This window comes from Rhinatrema bivittatum, chromosome 1 (genome assembly GCF_901001135.1).
Source record: "Rhinatrema bivittatum chromosome 1, aRhiBiv1.1, whole genome shotgun sequence".
Taxonomy (NCBI): domain Eukaryota; kingdom Metazoa; phylum Chordata; class Amphibia; order Gymnophiona; family Rhinatrematidae; genus Rhinatrema; species Rhinatrema bivittatum.
Genome location: NC_042615.1, coordinates 99,118,071 through 99,138,724, shown reverse-complemented (window position 1 = coordinate 99,138,724; position 20,654 = coordinate 99,118,071). Strand labels below are relative to the sequence as shown.

Sequence of the window (20,654 nt, the reverse complement as noted above, 5' to 3'; positions counted from 1 at the left end):
CCCAAGGACGGTGGACCAGAGAAGAGTCAAGGTGGAATATCAACCGACTGGAGGCACGGGCGGTCAGGCTAGCGTGCCTGCGATTTGACCACAGACTTCGCAACAGAGCGGTCAGAGTGATGTCAGACAACGCCACCACAGTGGCATACATCAATCGACAGGGCAGAACCAGAAGCCAACAAGTGTCCCTAGAAATAACTCCCCTGATGATTTGGGCAGAAGCCAATCTTCAGGACATCTCCGCCGTACACATCGCCGGGAAGGACTTCTTCAGCAGAGAACGCCTAAACCTGGGAGAATGGCAGCTGTCACCCACAGCCTTTCAGTTAATTGTGGATCACTGGAGGACGCCAGCCATTGACCTATTAGCAGACAGGTCCAACGCTCAAGTACCCAGATATTTCAGCCGCAGGCGGGATCCTCAAGCTCAGGGGATCGATGCCCTGGTACAGCCGTGGCCTCAGGGGATCCTGCTATATGCATTTCCTCCATGGCCCCGTGTTGGGCGCCATTGTTCACAGGATTCAGCGACACAGAGGTCTAGTTCTTCTAGTGGCCCCGGACTGGCCAAGAAGACCCTGGTACGCAGATATGAGAAGACTACTGGCAGGGAATCCTCTACCTCTGCCTCCATACCGGGACCTGCTAAGGCAAGGCCCCATTCTCCACGAGGATCCAGCTCAATTCTCTCTTACGGTCTGGCCATTGAGAGGGCTAGACTGAAGAAAAGAGGATACTCAGAGCCGGTGATAGATACCCTCCTCCGAGCACGCAAGTTCTCCACATCACTAACATATATCAGGATCTGGAGAACCTTTGAAGCCTGGTGCGATTCTCACAGCACCAATTCGCATACCGCACAGATTCCTATCATTTTGGACTTCCTACAAGATGGACTTCAGAAGGGTCTCTCCCTCAGCTCCATCAAGGTACAAGTAGCAGCGCTGTCTTGCTACTGTCCCAGACATGACGGCAAATCCATTGCCCAGCACCCAGACGTTTCACGCTTCCTGAAAGGAGTCAAACACATTCGCCCACCACTGAAGTGGCCAGTGCCCTTGTGGAACCTTAACCTAGTATTGGAATTTCTAGCGGGATCAGCCTTCAGGCCCCTTCGAGGCCTGTCTCTCCGTTTGTTAACTTTGAAGATGGTGTTCTTGCTGGCTGTGTGTTCAGCACGCCGCATCTCAGAGCTACAAGCACTATCCTGTCGTGATCCATTTCTTAGAATCACTCCAGAGGCTATCCATCTTCGTACAGTTCCTTCCTTTTTACCCAAAGTGGTCTCCCACTTTCACCTCAACCAAACCATATCCTTGCCTACCACGGAAGGTTTGAAGAAATCGGAAGAAGGTCGAATACTACGTCATCTCGACATCGGCAGACTGCTGTCCAGATACCTGGAAATGTCAGAAGCAGTATGAAAGACGGACCACCTGTTCGTCTTGCACAGCGGGAAGAAGCAAGGGGAAGCGGCCTCACGGCCGACCATCGCCTGCTGGATTAAAGAGGTTATCAAGGCAGCCTACGTAGAGGCGGGAAAACCACCACCTCTACAGGTCAAAGCTCATTCTACCAGAGCACAATCAGCCTCTTGGGCAGAAGCTAAGCTGCTGTCGCCTGCAGAGATATGTAAAGCGGCGACGTGGTCCTCCCTCCATACCTTCTCCAGATTCTACCGTCTGGACGTTCAGGCCAGGGAGGACACATCATTTGCGAGGGCAATCCTACACGGTCCTTGGGCAGCCTCCCGCCCAGTCCGGGAGTAGCTTTTGTACATCCCATTTGTTTTGAGTCCACCTGCTACACGCTAGGAAATGTTAAGATTACTTACCTGGTAATCTCCTTTTCCTTAGTGTATGCAGATGGACTCAGCATCCCACCCGGCTGCCGGTATACAGAGGGATTCGCTGACTCACGGTAAGCCATGTTTTGCTTATAATAGGTCTTCCACCCTGCCGGGTGTCGACGCCTTCCGGTTGAGAACACTGGCGGTCTCCAGCTACCATCAATTGGTCAGGGTAATCCTGTTGATTAATCGATCGGTCAGTACACATATAGCTATAACAGCTTTGCAAGGAAGATTACTGAATTGTTTCACTTCCTGTGGGGGTATATGTACCCGTGCTGACGTCAGATCTGTCTCCAACTGCTAGCACGAGCATACTATACCCATTTGTTTTGAGTCCATCTGCATACACTAAGGAAAAGGAGATTACCAGGTAAGTAATCTTAAATTGTTCGTGCAAGATATTGAAAACTTTTCCCAATTCATCAGAGGTTACTTGCCTTCTGATAGCTTGTGTTTCTGATGTCAAGGATTTGAAACAGTTCAGTTACTAAAGTCACACATTCAGCACCTTGTAAGACAAATGGGTTTGGGTTTTTTTTTTTTTTGTTTTTTTTTTGCAGTTTCAAATGTCTATCTTTAATGAGTTGATGACCGCTGATGTATATTTATGACAGTTACCCAGCCTTTGGCTAATTAACAGTTCAGCTTGTGATTGCTAGCTAAACTACCATCTACCTTAAGCAAACTAGACTTTTCCTCTTCCTTATCTCACAGTACAGAAAAATAACAGGAAGCTTAAAATAACAGACAATAAAGTGAAAGGTCAGCTGGACAGAGGAAACCAGCAGAATTAAAGAAAGAAATGGCCGAAAGACAAGATTATATGATCTACCTAAAATAAATTAACTACTAATGTCTATATAAAACCAAAATATATAAAAATTAGTCCAAAAGGAAATACTGTATATGCTACCTCTTAACTTACATTTTCACTACTCAGAATAATTTTGTGTCATCTACAAATCTGATCACCTCATTTGTCATTCCTTTTTCCAGTAAAGAGCTGTCTTTTCAAGCTATGCAGCCTATGAAGACTCTGCTGTCTCACCGAAAAAGCAACCTAATAATAATAGTTCATGCAACAATTAGCACACATTACTATAATGCTCTATAGAATAGTCTTACAAATAAGACCCTCCACAAGTTAAATGTCATTCAAAAATCTGCTACATGGTTGATAGAAGTTTGCAAACTACACATCATTATCACACCAGTTTTATACAGGTTACATTGGATGCCAGTCCCCTACAGATCCTAATTCAAAACCCTGATACTAATCTTCAAAGCACTAAGAGGAGGGCTGATCAAACTACATGAGAGAGAGACTATTCCTATATATGTCCCCCAGACCACTAAGGTCCTCAACGTTATTTCAGTTTCAACGACAAAATAAATCATAAGAGTCAATACATGACAATGATCCTTCTTGTAAGTAATACCTGCCTTTGGAAACTCCTTTTTGGAAGAGCTCCACCATATAAACAACTACTCCCATTTCAGGAAGCATGGCTTTTCCACCAGCCCTTTACTGACAAACTCTCTACTGTTGCATCAGACGGTCTTCGATGGCTTCGCCCTGCTTATTGCACCCCTATCTTGGCTCCTCCCACTTACCTGGGCAAGATGGCTACCGCAGCATCGTCAAGCCGACTTCTCTGGTGTCCCCAGAATGGCTATGGTGCAGCCATATGCCATTGCTCCTCCCAGGTACCTGCTAGGGTGTGCGCGCGCGCAACCCACGTCTAAGTACGCTCAGTGGCGCGAACCTCAAGTGCATTCCCTCATCTGACATCATGCCAATCCGGGCATATCTACTTCTCAAGATTGCTAGCTCATTGAGTTGGCAAGGGCTCGAATAGACTCGTATAGTCATGAACTGTTCCTGTCTGCGCTACTCTGCCGCTTCCCTGCTGCCTGCAGGAAGCTTTCCTTCTGCCCTTCGGGGGTTTGCTACTAACTTGGGTACCCGCTCCTCGGGGGCCCTCTGTTCTATTTTCAGGTGCCATTCAGGGAACAGGTACTCTCTCCTTGAGGGCCTGCTTTCCCTGCCTCAGTGCCTGTACCTACGACAACTATCTGGTGGAATCACATCCATAACAGTTAACACCGAGTGAGTACTCTAATATCTCATCTGTTTCATCCACAGTAACTCCTTGCTGCGGAACCTCCTGACATCACCTAGGAGAGAAGGGCTCCCTCTGCCGAGGTCCCTGACACTGAAACTCACCACTGCCAACTGGTGGCTACTTCAAGCTGTATAATAAAGAGTTCAATTCCGGTGTTTTGTTTACAAGAGTCTAGCCCAGTGCTGTGGCTCCTCACGGGGCTTCTCCCCGTGGGCATGGTCATCTCCACAGCACCCAAGGATCCACTAAAACACACATAATAACAACATCTACCCATGGAAACATACATTAAAAAGCTGCAATAAACTGCCAGTGCACCATTTTGAATGCCCGAATCATGTTGCTAAACTATAGTATTTGGTTGAAATGCATATCTATCTTAACCCAACTTAAGTTTGTTATGTTATTATATATTTTTCTATAGTAGGCATTACCAGTTATTTAAGTTTTAGAAATAATGTTAAGTGCCTTATACTATAGTAAGCATAAATCCAGGAATATTTGTGGCCACTTAAATTGTTATACCAGCCTTGGTTGAATTTCTTACGCAAACAGATGGGTAATAAATCCAAATAAATAAAAATATTTAAAACTACTACCAGTGTGTGAATTGTAATTTGTACTCGTTAAATACACGTCCACTGGTATTCTGTTTCTTTATATGCCTTAAAATTTTAAACTTTGTAAGCATATCAGTTAAAACACATCAGATGCCCCTTATTTCAAGTTAGACATATTTATTATATTCTAGGTGAATGCTGCCACAATTGATGGGATAACACCATTATTTAACGCATGTTCAAGAGGCAGTGCTAGTTGTGTGGATCTTCTCTTGGAATATGGTGCCAGAGCTCATTTGGAATCATGCCTTCCTTCACCAACTCATGAAGCATCCAGTAAAGGTAAGATGTCTTGTCTCTAAGCATACAAGAGAATATAGTTTTAATGAATACTAAATAGGAGCTACCAATCAGTTTTATTTTTTCTTGATGGGCTGATCCAATCCTGATTGACCCAAGAGTAACCAGGAACTTGTGGTCCTGCTTTTCATAGGCAAATCAAAACTAGAACTCCATGCATGCAATGGGATTAATACCAGGGGCTAGATCAACCTGTTCTGAAAAATGGTTAATGTTAAGTCTGGAGCTGAGTATATTTGGGAAAGAGTGTATCTTTGATAATGTTTAACACCATTTCTTTCTCTCTGCATCGGCAGGTCACAGCGAATGCTTGGAAGTTTTGATTTCTTGGGGTATAGATGTTGACCAAGACATTCCTCATTTGGGATCTCCTCTTTATGTAGCATGTAAATCTCAGCAGGTCCATTGTATTAGAAAGCTTCTTTATGCAGGTATTTTTGTATTCACTTAAAAATTTCAATGCTATATACCAATGGAACTGTTATCATTTGGGTAGATAGAAAGAACAGATATATTTAGTGTGGAAGAAAAGAAAATACATAAAGAGGAATATAATATTGTATACAAATTTCCTAGGATTATACATAGATTTAGTCAAGATAAATGGAAATTAGACAACCAAAGAACATACATACAGGCCTATCCTGTAAAGTGCGGCCGCGTTTACCCTGCTCCTAAGCCGCTTTTAACTCACGTTCCGGCCGCGTTAGCCCTTCCTGCGATCCCGAATCCCCTTTAACCTACTCCTACCGCGTCCTAAATTCCCCGGGTAACCCCTTCCGCCCGCGGCATGTATATTGCATGCAAACGAGCGAATTAGCTCGATATTGCATGCAAACGAGCCAATTAGCTATTCCCCTAGCATCCCGTAACCCGCGCCCCGACTAACGCTACCTTTTCCTGCCGTTTTGTCGCGCGTTTAACCTGCAAACTTACCACCTACCCTGACCCAGGCGGTAGAGGCATGGGTAAGGGTAGGTGGCAAGCTTTCCCCCAGCCCCCGCTCACCTGCCCCGGCCGCGATCATGGGTGCCGGTCTCCGTGGCAGCCCCAGTCCTCTCCCCTCCTCCCGAAGCCAAAAAAAAAAAGCTTTTTTTTTTTTTTGGCTTCGGGAGGAGGGGAGAGGACTGGGGCTGCCACGGAGACCGCTTTCCCCCATGCAAGTAAGTTGTTTCGCCGCTTGTCTCTTCTCCCCCCTCCCGGAGCAGGGCGCGAAAAGCTGCCTTGCTCCGGGAGGGGGGGGGGGAGAGATGACAGCGGCGAATCCAAAAAATAAGCGAAAAAAACTTAAAAGCTAAAAGTAAGTTGCTTCGCCACTGTCATCTCTTCTCCCCCCCTCCCGGAGCAGGGCGCGAAAAGCAGCCTTGCTCCAGGAGGGGCGGGGAGAGATGACAGCGGCGAATCCAAAAAATAAGCGAAAAAAACTTAAAAGCTAAAAGTAAGTTGCTTCGCCGCTGTCATCTCTTCTCCCCCCCTCCTGGAGCAGGGCGCGAAAAGCAGCCTTGCTCCGGGAGGGGGGGAGAGAGATGACAGCGGCGAAGCTTTCCCCCAGCCCGGACGCCGGCAAAAAACTTACTTTTTTGCAGCCAGCCATGAGCAGGAACACGATCTGGCCTGCCTTAGCTCCTCCCGACAAGATGGCCGCCTGCACGGGGAAAGCATGCAATTGGCCGCTCAAGACGTGACCTGCTCATGGCTGGCTGCAAAAAAGTAAGTTTTTTGCCGGCGTCCGGGCTGGGGGAAAGCTTCACCGTTGCTAGTGTCCCCCCTCCTCTTGGAGCAAGGCGGCTTTTCCGCCCTGCTCCGAGAGGAGGGGGACACTGAAAAGTCGTTTCGCCGCTGTCTTCGCCGTTGCTTCGCCGCTGTCAGTGTCCCCCCTCCTCCCGGAGCAAGGCGGCTTTTCCGCCCTGCTCCGAGAGGAGGGGGGGACACTGAAAAGTCGTTTCGCCGCTGTCTTCGCCGTTGCTTCGCTGCTGTCTTCGCCGCTGTCAGTGTCCCTCCTCCTCCCGGAGCAAGGCGGATTTTCGCGCCCTGCTCCGAGAGGAGGGGGGACACTGACAAGTCGTTTCGCCGTTGGTTCTGCGCTGTCGCCGCCGTTGCTTCCTGGTATCTGTCATTTCAAATGACATTTGAAATGACAGATACCAGCGTGGCGTGAAGCCTTAGGCCCGCGCACCCAGGATCCTGTATAGGCGCTCTATCCAGTATCCTGGGTTGCGCGAGCCTAAGGCTTTTTGGACGCGGCTTACATTTACATATAATTAGGCTTCAGGATCGAGCGGTAGGTGAGCTGCACTGTGCGGGCGGTAACCGCGGGTGCCGTAGGCACTAACGCAGCTCTTCCTACCGCTCGGTACTGGATAGGCCTGATAGTTATTTTGCTGAATAAGGTGTAATGATTTCAAAGGGGCTTGGGATAAACACCATGGATTCCTAAAGGCTAGAAGATGGAAATGAAGAAAAGAATGCATGGGGTTAACTTGCTGGTGTGGTAGTTACTACCCTTAAACAATAACGGCCCAATTTTTAATGGCCAGCGCATGTAAAACACAGGTGTTATGTGCATGGCTGGGCCCTGTGCGCGCCGCGCACATTTTAAAAGGGGCGTGGCCATGCGCGTAACCCCTGTTATGCACACAAAAGCCAGGCCTCGGCAGAGGGGCGAGGAGGGGGGGCGGGGAAGGGAGGTTCGGAGGGCGGGGCAGGGCTAGAAGCGCCAGGTACAGTGGCCATTTGCCGCTGTGCCGGGGGATCTCGCGCCGGCAACTTGCTACAGCGGAGCAGACTGGGAGGGAACTGGGGAAGCCCGACAATGCGTCGCCGCACAAATTGGTGAATGTTGTGCCCGTCAGTCGCAGAGGGCTGCGACCTTTGCTGCTCACCTCATTTTGCCCAGTAGCCTCGATTCTGGCTAAGATGGCCGTCTCTGCCTCTGTACACTGACCTCCTTGATGTTCCCGGGACGGCGAGGGCAATCCTGGTCACCATCTTGAACCCGGAGTAACCTAGGGCACATGCATGCGCGCCTGCTTCCTTCTTGTGCAAGTCATGGTGGGAACCTCGGGGGCGTCCCTGCCGCATGATGTCACTGCTTACATGTATTTAAGCTAACTGGACTTTCCTACCTACGAGTTAGCAAGGATTCCATCTTGCTATTCCTTTCTCTGAGACGCTTCGCATCGCTGTACCTGCGTTCCAGGCTGAGTGACTCAGGTACTCGCTCCTCGGGGGCCTTGCTGCACTCAGGGCTATCCGCTCCTTGGAGAGCCTCTCCTGCCGTCTCACCTTCTTCAGCTGAGTGAGTTTGCCTGCATCGGATCTTTGCTGCTGCTACTACGTATTCTCAACTGCATTGTGAGTACAAAGACCTACTCTTTGTTACCTCATCTATCCTGCTGTGTGAGATCCTCGGGTTACCTTGCTCTGTGGACCACTACTGGATCCATGCTGTCTTGTACCAATTGCCTACACCTACCTCTGGCTGACCCTGCACTGCGGACCACTACCAGAGCTACAACGCACAAGCTATATCTGAAGCAAGTACTTTCCGGGTTACCCCGCCTTGCAGACCACTACCGGATTTACGCTGTCTTGTATCAGTTACTCACATCTGCCTCTGGCCTACCCCGCACGATGGATCACTACCGGAGCAACCACGCACAAGATTATCAAAAAGCAAGGATTCCCCGGGTTACCCCGCTCTGCGGACCACTACCGGAGAATCCATCCCAGGTCTTCTAATTCCAGGACTGAGTTTACAACCCACTCCTCGGCTTTCTTTTTGCTGTATAATAAATATTCTTTGACTCTTGTGTCCATCACTACTGAGACCCGTCCTGTCATGGAGAGTCCCCACAGCGCTCCTTTCTGTGGGTGGAGTCAGCTCTCTCCACGACCCAAGGGCCCACAAACCAAGTTAAAACATAACTTGGTTTGTGGGCCCTTGTACGGCCTGTACGGCTCTCAGCCGTACAGGCCATTCCTGGCCTGGCCCAATGGATTTCGGAGCAATAGAGAACTTTGGAGTCGTTGACTACCGCCTTTAATCAGCTGAATACCAGACTGAATGCTTCTCCTACTGCTGATTTGAGTGCATCACCCCCGGTTATTACCGGGCATAGTACAGTTCCTTTACCTGCCCCTACACGTTTCTCAGGAGACTCCCTGTTGTGTAGAGGCTTTTTAAACCAGTGCTGTATGCACTTCTCCTTACAACCACTGTACTTTCCCACAGCAATTACCAAGACAACATATATTTTGTCCTTGTTGGATGGGAAAGACCTGGCTTGGGCTTCACCATTATGGGAATGTAATGATCCAGTCCTGAATGACTTGCCTGGCTTTCTGACTCTCTTCATATCTGTATTTGATGATCCTGCATGCCAGTCTGTAGCTGGTTCAGCACTCCTACACCTCCAACAAGGGACTAAACCACTCCTGGACTATGTAATCAAATTTAAAACTCTGTCTTCTGAACTCCTATGGGATTCGGGTTGTTTAAAAGCTATCTTTTTAGAAGGCCTCAACTCTCGTATAAAAGATGAACTTGCAGCACAGGAGTTGCCTGACACTCTAAGCTCTCTTATGGATCTCGCTGGAAGGATTGATCATCGTATCCGAGAGCGATCTGCTGAGGTAAAGCCTCCCAAGAAACACACTTCTGGAGGTAATCGCACTCGCTCCTTGCCTTCAGCTCTGGTTCAGACACTACCCAATCCTGAAAAAGAGAACAAACCCATGCAATTAGGCCGGAGTCTCTTAACCGCTAAGGAGAGGCGTTTTCACAAAAAGATGGGCCTCTGCATGTATTGTGGGAAGGCTGGTCATGCAGTCCAAACTTGTCCCATCTGTCTGGGAAACATGCAGACCTAGGATCCACCGGAGGACTCTTCCTAGGTCTGACTGCACCATCTCCTCCATTGACTCTCCTGGTCTCTATCATCTCTGGGCCGCTCAAGTTCACAACACAAGCACTAGTCAATTCTGGTGCAGATGGGAATTTTATTCTGAAAAGATTGGTAGAACAGCTACTCATTCCTACCGAACCAGTACCCACACTGCTGCTGCTCTCATCCATACATGGCGAGCCGTTGCCAGGAGACGTTTTGCTTACCACGCAACCCGCCTTCCTACACACTGGGTTCCTGCATATCGAGACCATCACGTTCTTGGAGAAAGCTATCTACCCTATAGTACTGGGTATCCCATGGTTGCAAGACTATTCTCCCCAGTTCAATTGGTCTTCAATGGAATTATCTCAATGGGGTCCGACATGCCATGACAGATGCTTAAAAAAGGTAACACCATTGCCATGCTTGGCCACTTATACTGCGCTCCCTGGTCTACCACCACAGAATGCATCATTCCAAGATGTATTTTCTAAACAAGCAGCTGATGTGCTTCCACCACACAGACCATTCGACTGTGCAATTAACCTGAAACCGAACACAGAGCCACCCAGAGGAAGAGTTTATCCACTCTCATTATCTGAGACAAAGGCCATCTCGGCCAACATTCAAGAAAATCTACAGAAAGGGTTCATTAGACCATCTAAGTCACCGGCGGGAGCCGGATTCTTTTTTGTCGGCAAGAAGGATGGATCCCTTTGCCCTTGCATTGACTATAGAGGTCTGAATGAAATTACCAGATGAGGAATAAAGATGCACTAAGTTAGAAGCTGTTATTTTTAACCTACCAATGCATTGTAATGGTAAAACCAAACCGCCTAAATGTTCCCAACAAACAAGCTTAACATACACACTTGGTTTTTAATTATGAACTGTTACCGTACAATGATGGCACATAACCAATTTGTAATCTATACCACCCATATGTTTCATTGTTGTGCCCTTATGTAAACCGTTGTGATGGTTATCTAACTTAATGACGGTATAGAAAAGTTTTTAAATAAATAAATAAATACCATCAAGGATCGATATCCTCTACTACTAATTTCAGAATTGTTTGATCCACTCCAAGGCACAAAAATCTTCACGAAGTTAGATTTAAAGGGCGCTTACAACCTGGTTCGCATTCATCAAGGGGACAAGTAGAAAACGGCCTTTAATACTTGCGATGGCCACTTCGAGTATTTAGTGATACCATTTGGCTTGTGCAGTGCTCCAGCCGTTTTTCAAAATATGATGAACGACATCCTGTGAGTCTTGCTATTCCAGTGTGTGGTCATATACTTATTTTATTTATTTATTTATTTGTTGAGTTTTATATACCGTCATTCGGTATCGCCATCATAACGGTTTACAAGATTCGATCTGTATAGGACGATTTACATAGGAGAAGCATGAATATACTGGTTTACAAGCTTCGATCAGTTTAGGACGGGTTACATATGAACGGTATAGGGCGAGAGTACATACGAGAAACATGGATCATAAAGATTTACAAAATTCGATCGGTATAGGATGGGTTACATAGGCGGAGTATGTATCGAATCAGAGTCAGTCGTTAGTTAATGGAATATGTACATTAGGATGAGGCTACATTCAGGAGTACAGACATAGTTGGGTAACAGAACGATATCTTGTTTGTTGCAGCTTGTTCATGTTAAGTGGTCTTGTTGGTTGTTTGAGTGTTGTGGGGTTTGCTTGGGTTCAGTTATGAGGTCTGTTATGAAACGGTTGTTATGTTTCTTGAGTGTCATTGTAGGCTTTGTAGAACAGACATATTTTTAGATCCTTCTTGAATGTTTTTAGGTTGGGTTGCATTCTTAATTCTGTCAGAAGGGTGTTCCAGATTTTGGGGCTGGCGATGGAGAATGCCCTTTCTCTGTGCTCAGTTGTGCATTTCTGATGGGGGGGACTGTCAGAAAGCCTTTGTTGTTTGATCATAGGTTTCGTTGCGTATTATGGGGGGTGAGGTTTAAACCTGCCTGGTCTGTTTGTTCATTATGTAATAGTTTATGTACGATGGTCAGTGTTTTGTGTTCTATTCAGAATTTTATTGGGAGCCAGTGTAGTGAGCTAAGTATAGGGGTTATATGATCATTCTTTTTGTGCCAGTAAAGATTCTGGCAGCTGCATTTTGTAGGATTTGGAGTGGTTTGATGTTAGACGATGGTAGTCCGAGGAGTAGTGGAGTAGTCCAAGTAGTCCATACTTGGACGACATCCTCATTTTTTCCAGTAATGTCCAGAGCCATCAAGCTGATGTTATCAAAGTCCTGCAGAGGCTGCGAGATCATTGTCTATACGCCAAGCTTGAGAAGTGTGCATTCCATCAAGAGTCTGTCCGTTCCTGAGATACATTGTGTCCAACAAAGGCTTTCAAATGGACCCCCAGAAGACCAAAAGCATACAAGACTGGCCTCAGCCTACTGGTATTAAAGCACTCCAACGTTTCCTAGGCTTCACTAACTATTATTGCACATTTATCAAGAATTACTCGACTTTAATGGCACCACTTACTGGCATGACAAGAAAAGGAGCCAACCCATCACAGTGGTCTCCGGATGCCATCTCTGCCTTTCAAGCTCTTAAAGAGGCATTCCTCAAGAAACCCTGCCTACGTCATCTTGACCCTCTTCGGCCATTCATCGTGGAAGTTGATGCCTCGGATGTCGGCGTAGGGGCATTGCTCAGTCAGCAGAGTGATACGCATATGCTTCCATCCCTGCTCATTTTTTTCAAGACGCTTTTCACCAGCCGAGAGAAATTATGGCATCAGCGACAAAGAATTGCTTGTTATCAAGCTTGCATTCGAGGAATGGCGTCCCTGGTTAGAAGGTGCTCAACACCAGATAAGTGTTCACTGATCACAAGAATATTTACGTCATGCACAGAGACTTAACCATCGCCAAGCTCGGTGGTCTTTATTCTTCAACCGATTTGATTTCTTGCTCAAATACCGTCTTGCTGATAAAAACGTCCAGGCAGATGCCCTCTCATGCTCCTTCACACCTGAAGATGTCCCTGACGCACCCTGTCACATCATCAACCCGGAGAAGTTGCTGATTGTGTATCTTATGCTGTCCCATAGGTATGTTAATTTACAGGTCAAATATAATGCATTGATGGTGGTTCATCCTGGTTTGGAGTGTGTGTTTGGCCTTTACATAAGAACATAAGAAATTGCCATGCTGGGTCAGACCAAGGGTCCATCAAGCCCAACATCCTGTTTCCAACAGAGGCCAAAACCAGGCCACAAGAACCTGGCAATTACCCAAACACTAAGAAGATTCCATGCTACTGATGCAATTAATAGCAGTGGCTATTCCCTAAGTAAAATTGATTAATAGCCATTAATGGACTTCTCCTCCAAGAACTTATCCAAACCTTTTTTGAACCCAGCTACACTAACTGCACTAACTACATCCTCTGGCAACAAATTCCAGAGCTTTATTGTGAGTTGAGTGAAAAAGAATTTTCTCCGATTAGTCTTAAATGTGCTACTTGCTAACTTCATGGAATGCCCCCTAGTCCTTCTATTATTCGAAAGTGAAAATAACCGAGTCACATCTACTCGTTCAAGACCTCTCATGATCTTAAAGACCTCTATCATATCCCCCCTCAGCCGTCTCTTCTCCAAGCTGAACAGCCCTAACCTCTTCAGCCTTTCCTCATAGGGAAGCTGTTCCATCCCCTTTATCATTTTGGTTGCCCTTCTCTGTACCTTCTCCATCGCAACTATTTCTTTTTTGAGATGCGGCGACCAGAATTGTACACAGTATTCAAGGTGTGGTCTCACCATGGAGCGATATAGAGACATTATGACATTTTCCGTTCTATTAACCATTCCCTTCCTAGTAATTCCTAACATTCTATTTGCTTTTTTGACTGCTGCAGCACACTGAGCTGACGATTTTAAAGTATTATCTACTATGATGCCTAGATCTTTTTCCTGGGTGGTAGCTCCTAATATGGAACCTAACATTGTGTAACTACAGCAAGGGTTATTTTTCCCTATATGTAACACCTTGCACTTGTCTACATTAAATTTCATCTGCCATTTGGATGCCCAGTCTTCAAGTCTTGCAAGGTCCTCCTGCAATGTATCACAGTATTTCTTACATAATGCTTGATGAGACATTTTTGCACTGGATAAGGTACACAATATTGAGTCAAATAGGTTTATGGCTTTGTGTTATGCTGTGGGCATGGTAGTTTAGGTGCATTAGTATAGGATCTTTATTCACTGTTCACTCCAAATTGACAAAGTTTATTTTACAACAGGAAATCTTTGATTTGAACCTGCATCTTTTTGACTCCCGGGACTCTACTGCTGAGCTAAAAGGACTGCTGAGCTAATATGAGATCTTAACTTCTTTTCGTATCTATTTTAGGCAGGTAGTCCATAACCATCCCTTTATTACATTGCCCTGTCACAGCATAGGAACATGATGGCATAAAAGACCATATACAGTATCTATCTAGTCTGTCTGTTCACACAGCTGCTCAGCTCTGTAATCCCTAGCACTCTCTCAGAGATCCCCTGTGCTTGTCTTATGCTTTCTTGAATTCAAATACTATCCTTGTCTCCACCACCTCCACTAGGAGGATCTTCCATGCATTTATTACCCTTTCTATAAAGGAATACTTCCTTAGATTACTCCTTAGTCTACCCCCTTTCACCCTTATCTCATGACCCCTCATTCCATAGTCTCCTTTCTATTGAAAGAGACCCACCGCTTGTGCTTTAATACTGTTGAGGTATTTAAATGTCTCTATCATATTTCTCCTATCTCTCCTTTCTTCTAGGATATTTATGCTTAAATCTTTAAGTTTGTCCCATATGCTTTACTATGAAGACCATTTTAGTATCCATCCTCTGGACTGACTCCATCCTGCTTATATCCTTTTGAAGGTGCGGTCTCCAGAACTTAACATGTTATTCCAAATGAGGTCTCACCAGGGACTTATACAGAGGTAATATCACCTCCTTTTTTCTGTTGACCTTTCCTCTCATGCACAAAAGCATCTTTCTGACTTTTGCCATCACCTTATCTACGTGTATGGCTAGCTTGAGAACAACAAATACAATAACCTTTAGATTCATCTCTCCATGGATTTTATTACTGATCTTCCAATTTTATCTGAATGTACAGTGACCCTGGTGGTAGTGGATCATTTTTCACATTTTGTTTCCATGCCCAAGCTTCAGCCTGCTGAAGAGACTGTTGAGAGAAGATATGACAGAGGTTTATAAAATCATGAGTGGGGTGGAATGGGTAAACAGTGAATGATTATTAACCCTTTCAAATAGTTCTAGGACTAGGGATCACTCCATGAAGCTAATAATTTGCATTTTTTAAACAAATCGAAAAGTATTTTTTCACTCAGTGTACAATTAAACTATGGAATTTGTTGCCAGAGGATGTGGTAAAAGCAGTTAGTGTAGCTGGATTTGGACAAGTTCCTAGAGGAAACATCTATAAACCATTATTAGCCATGTAGATTTTGGAAAGCCACTGCTTATCCCTGCTTATGAGCAAGAAGGAATAGATCTATTCTTTTGGATCCTGCTGATATTTGTGACCTGGAATGGCCATGGTGGGAGACAGAATGCTGGACTTGATGGACCCTTGATCTGACCCAGTATGGAATTTTTTATGTTCTTATATTCTTAAGCTGCCATCAGTGTTATAGTTAGTGAGGTTTGGGTGGACCCTTGGACACTTTGGCAGCTGACCACGCCCACGGGGGAAGTCCCGTGAGGGGCCACAGGTCAGGCTCAGCTCTGGACACACAAACACAGATAGTTCTTTATTTAGACAGTTTGAGAAACCACCAGAGGTGGCAGTAGTGAGTAGATGTTGTAGCCCGGCTGGGCTAGTATTCTCCAGGGTGCTGGAACAGCGGTTTCTCCGGTAGCAGTGCTGTAGTGGAGAGAAATGAGAAAGTGAGTAAAATAGAACATTCATAGAGTCCCAAATATGGAGAAGCCCGAGATAGGGAGAGCTGGCCCTCGAGGAGCAAGTACCAGATCCCTGGAGGTAGAGAGACTTGTTGGCAAAGTACTTACACAGCGGTTCCACGTAAGAGATGGCACTGGAGCTGGAACAGAGGCAGGCCCTCGAGGAGCGAGTACCTGGTTCCAGGGAGACAGCTCTGAGGAGTAGATGATGATAGTACTCACTGATGGTGTCTGTAGCGAATTCTTCCAAGTAGAAGCGGAGATAGATGCAGGCAGTGAAACAGGGAACATGGGCCCTCAAGGAGTAAGTACCAGTTACCTGATGGCGACCTGAAAGAAGCAAGAGAGGCCCCCGAGGAGCGGGTACCCCGTTAGCAGAAAGAGTCCAATAGGAGTTGGAAGGCAGAGTAGCTGGGTACGGAGAGCGAATCCCATCCGTAAGATCACCCTTTCTAACTCAACGGCTAGCAATAAACAGTAGGCTTAAATATCCGGGCAGCGTGACGTCATCACAGGGGGACGCCCCTGAGGAACGCACCAAGGTACGCGCCCTAAGGTACCTGGAGAGCATGGCGAGAGGCAGCGCCCAAGCCGGTCCAGGGACGCCGGAGAGGATGGCAGATGGATGCCACGGCAGTCAAGCGTCCATGAGGAGCAGGAAGAGTCACAAGAAAGGAAAGGTAGGCGGAGTGACGCCATCGGGCAGCGACGGTCGCAACAATCAGCACCATAACATCATTTTTTTATGTAAGAAATTGTCTGCAGAATATAGGGTAGGGTACTTATCAAACTAATTTTCACAGGTGAGGTCAGCCAATCAGAGTTCACTTTCAGGTTAAGTCCACCCACTCCCTGTCCCTCTCAACCAGAGTTCACTTCAGGTCTAAGCATTGCCCCTTGTCCCACCTTAGCTCTGCCCTGGCTGTCATTTTGATGATATCACAGAAAACTGCCATAGCCGCACCCCATAATGTCATAGTCACACCACAACATGCCCTCTTCTGACTGGTTTTGATAGCATCACAGGAGGGCACACCCCTTTCTGTCCCTTTTTAATGGTATATACTTGAAACAGAAATATATTTTACCAAGATGTTGCCAGTGGTATGGGGGCAGGAAATTGCATCACTGCCAAGATGGCACTGGGTATATGGGGGCAGGAAATTACATCACTACTGAGTATATGCAGGCCAATCATGCACACTAAACATCACCATGGAGCATGCATAGGCAGCCATTTGTAATGATTTCATAGGAAAAACATCTCTACTGAGCATGAGCAGTCAAGCTTTTCATTTTTGGAGTTGATCATGGAGCATGCCGAGGCAGTCACTTGTAATGGTCTCATTGGAAATGACATCACCACTGAGCATGCACAATAACTGCTGTGGTTTGCAGAGGAGACCAAAAAAAACCAGGAAGGGGTAGTACTTTTTTCATTTAAACTATAAAAATGTCTGCGTTTTCCCCTTAAAGAGCAATATTTGAGACTTTTTTTCTCTGTCCTACATTGTAAATGTTGATCCAATCTTTTTTTTCACAGTTCACAGCCCCCTCCCAGTTATTCACAGCTGCAGGCAGTACAAACAGCAGAGGCTTTGTGAAACAGCTAATCTTAGTCTAATAAATCCTTCTGTCTTTTTTCTTTCCATAACCCACACATATCTCCTTCGCAAACAGCCTACAGTATGTGCAGTGTAGAATTTCAGACCATGCCCTCCTTCTCTCCTCTTTTTGCAATGGAGAAGGCATCAGACTTTTTTTTTAACTCACTTGTAGGCAGAGATGTAGAATTACAAGGCAGACCCTCACCAGATATAGAATAAGGGATCACAGAATAGAAAGACAACAGATGCTGCAGAAATAGAAAACCAGAAATGCAGTCCCTCTGTGTGCAGTGCAAACTGCAAAGATATTAGTGATACACAGAGAAAATGTAAAAAACAAGCAGTAACGGAAAGAGGGATGTGTAAATGTATTGAGGGGCTTTAGAAAGAAAATGTATTTTTGTGAAAAGAATCCACTGATTTTAAAGTTATAACCCCAGCAATGAGGAACAGCATCCATGTCAGAATGAGGTTGGGAAACAAAATGCATGTCCGGTGATTTTCTCAGTTGCTAGGCAACAACAGATAGCAGAATCCCTCTCCCTTTCTTTTCTCATGCCACCCAAAACCAGTGGCCTGTGGAGGAACTGCAGGCCCCCCCTCCTTTTTCACAAAGTCTACTTTGGGGTAGATTTTATAAATTTCCACGCGCACGAACAAAAGTATGCTGGATTTTATAAGATACGCGCGTAGCCTTGCGTATCTTATAAAATCCGGGGTCGGCGCGCGCTGCCTGTTCCCTCGCGGAGGGAACTTTCTTTCCACCCCCCGCACCTTCCCCTCCCTTCCCCTACCTAACCCACCCCCCCCCCGACCCTATCTAAACTCCCCCCTACCTTTGTTGGCAGATTTACGCCTGTGGAAAGCAGGCGTAAATCTGCGCGCGCCAGCGAGCTGCTGGCGAGCCATCACCCGACCCGGGGGCTGGTCCGGAGGCCTCGACCACGCCCCCGGGCCGGCACCACGCCCCCCGGGCCCGCCCCCGAAACGCCGCATCACTCGTGGCACACCCCCCGACACACCCCCGACACGCCCCTCCATGCAAGCCCCGTGACTTACGCGCGTCCCGGGGCTTGCACGCGCCGCCGAGCCTATGCAAAATAGGCTCGGCGCGTGCAGGGGGGGTTGGGGTAGGTTTTCGGGGGGGTACGTGCGTATCGTACGCGTGTACCCCTTTGAAAATCTACCCCCCAGTTTTTGTTTTTTTAATGAGAATAACCACTCACCCCCTGCTTTCTCACACTGCTCAAGACCAGTAGCCTATGGTGCAACTGCAGGTCCACCACCCGTCTTCCATTTTCACACTCACAGTTTTTTTTAAATGAGTAGGTTTAAAATTCATGCTTTGACAGAAGAAAGCCATCTTGAAAAAATGTTATGTAATATCACAAAAAAAAAACAGGGAAAGTCTGACGTTCTGGAAGTGGGGAATTTTTTTTCCTAGGATGAAAATTGCATTATTCCCCTACCTTGTTAGACTGACGCAATTGCATCATAAGATTTCTCTTGCTAAGAAGCAGGAGGTAGTAGCGATTGTAGCCTCATTCCTATTGAAATGTCCTTGTAGATGTGAGTTAAGGTTGGGGAAAAATAAATATGTCTTTAAAGATCCTGCACAATTGGATGGCTTTCTGCAAAATATGGTTTTTCCTAATAATAATATCTAGTGAGTATATGTGTTGACTTTTAAATCCTGCATTTTGGATAATTTTGATCCCCATGATTCAATAATTAGTCTTGTATTTTCTTTGTAATTGTTTCTTCTTTAAGCTTTTTCTTAGGCGTGTATTTCAGTTTATTGTCATAGTAACATAGCAATGATGGCAGAAAAAGACCAAATGATCCATCTAGTCTTCCCAGGAAGCTTCTCTAGGTATTAACTGCCACTCCATTCAGGCTACCCCCATTTTTCTCTTAAGGGCAGTAACTGCTACTCCGTGCAGTTTTACCAAGCTTTATGATAACCCATACAAATTTCAGCTAGCAACATTTTCACTCGGTGATGAGCTTTCTTGAAAATTCAATCAGTGCTGCTTAGCTGCGTTGCTTGTGCACTTGGCCATAGAAGCAGTCCTGTGCTTTCTCCCTTACTCCTGAGTATCAGTACCCTAGATCATAGAAGTCAGGGCCCTCTTGATTGTTACCTAAATCCGATTCCCCTTTTCCTCCTGCATTGAAGTGGGGAGCAATATTAAAGGTGCTTTAAAAGCATCATGGCTTATTGATTAAGGGTAGTAATCTCCATGCATTCTGCTAAGCGTAGTAACCACCACACCAGCAGGTTACCTCACTATACTTTGCTTGAATGTACAGTATATGATTTCAAAAAACAATAAAGAATCTTCCATAAATACTGTGTTAAGAAATGACCATTTTTATTATTTTCTGAAAAAAAAAAGCTACATTTGTACAAACAGTGTTTTTCTTACTTATTGGTTCAGAGTCTTATATAGCAGTTCCTGCATGGTATCTTTATCCAAGGCATGCCGTGCAGGTGCTCCTCTACTTTATTTCCCACATCTAGGATGTGGCTGGATTTGCCCTGCTCTTTTGTGATGCCTCATAACATTTTTTTATAAGATAGCGTTTTTCTGTGAAAACACTAATGCTTGCATTTTAAATCTGCTCATTTAAAAAAAAGCATGTGAGTGTGTGAAAAAGGAGAGGGGAACTTACAGTTCCACTAAAGGCAGCATGAGAAAGGAGGGGGCGTGGGGTCCTATAACTGAGAAAATCAACCAGACAATCCAGTGGGAGCACTGAGGAGAGGATCACCTTGCTGGTGGCAGAAAGAAATCAGTAAGTTTTGCTTGGGAATTTTTTTTTTTTTAAGTATTGGGGAGAAATAAACTATTGGGATATATCATTTAGTGTGTTTGTGCTTTTAATAGTCAGTAAGGCAGCTAATAAGCTCTGTTGTCCATCATCACTGAGACTCCGCCTGTCGTGGTGAGTCAAGACAGGGCTCCTCCCTGTGGGTGGAGTCGACCCTTACCACGACCCAGGGACCCACTGTCTAACTCTAGACACACAGAACATAACAAGTTTATCTGGGACTCTGAAAGTTTGGGGAGAGATAGATCTTTAAAGAAAAGATCTTCCTCCTTCCACCCACCTGGAGCATCATCTGTATATAGAATTTCATAAAATGTTTTGAAAACGAGGACCGGCAAAGATGGTGGCGTGAGAGGTTGCATGAGCTGCCGCTCTTCGGGGAGAAATTTGATTTTCCTTAAAATATGCCACTAAACGTAAAGGTAAAGTTTGGGTGTACCACCCTG

General features: G+C 45.9%; 1 protein-coding gene across 6 annotated transcripts in view; it reads left to right on the top strand.

Annotated features, from left to right (window-relative positions):
* Window positions 1-20,654, top strand: part of ASB5 (ankyrin repeat and SOCS box containing 5) — a 216,665-nt gene that overhangs the window by 146,214 nt on the left and 49,797 nt on the right. For all 6 annotated transcript variants that reach the window (XM_029579143.1, XM_029579056.1, XM_029578976.1 and 3 more), the window contains 2 exons: window positions 4,730-4,880; window positions 5,195-5,329. In XM_029579143.1, coding sequence (XP_029435003.1) covers window positions 4,730-4,880; window positions 5,195-5,329 — 286 coding nt within the window. The remainder of the gene's footprint in view (window positions 1-4,729; window positions 4,881-5,194; window positions 5,330-20,654) is intronic.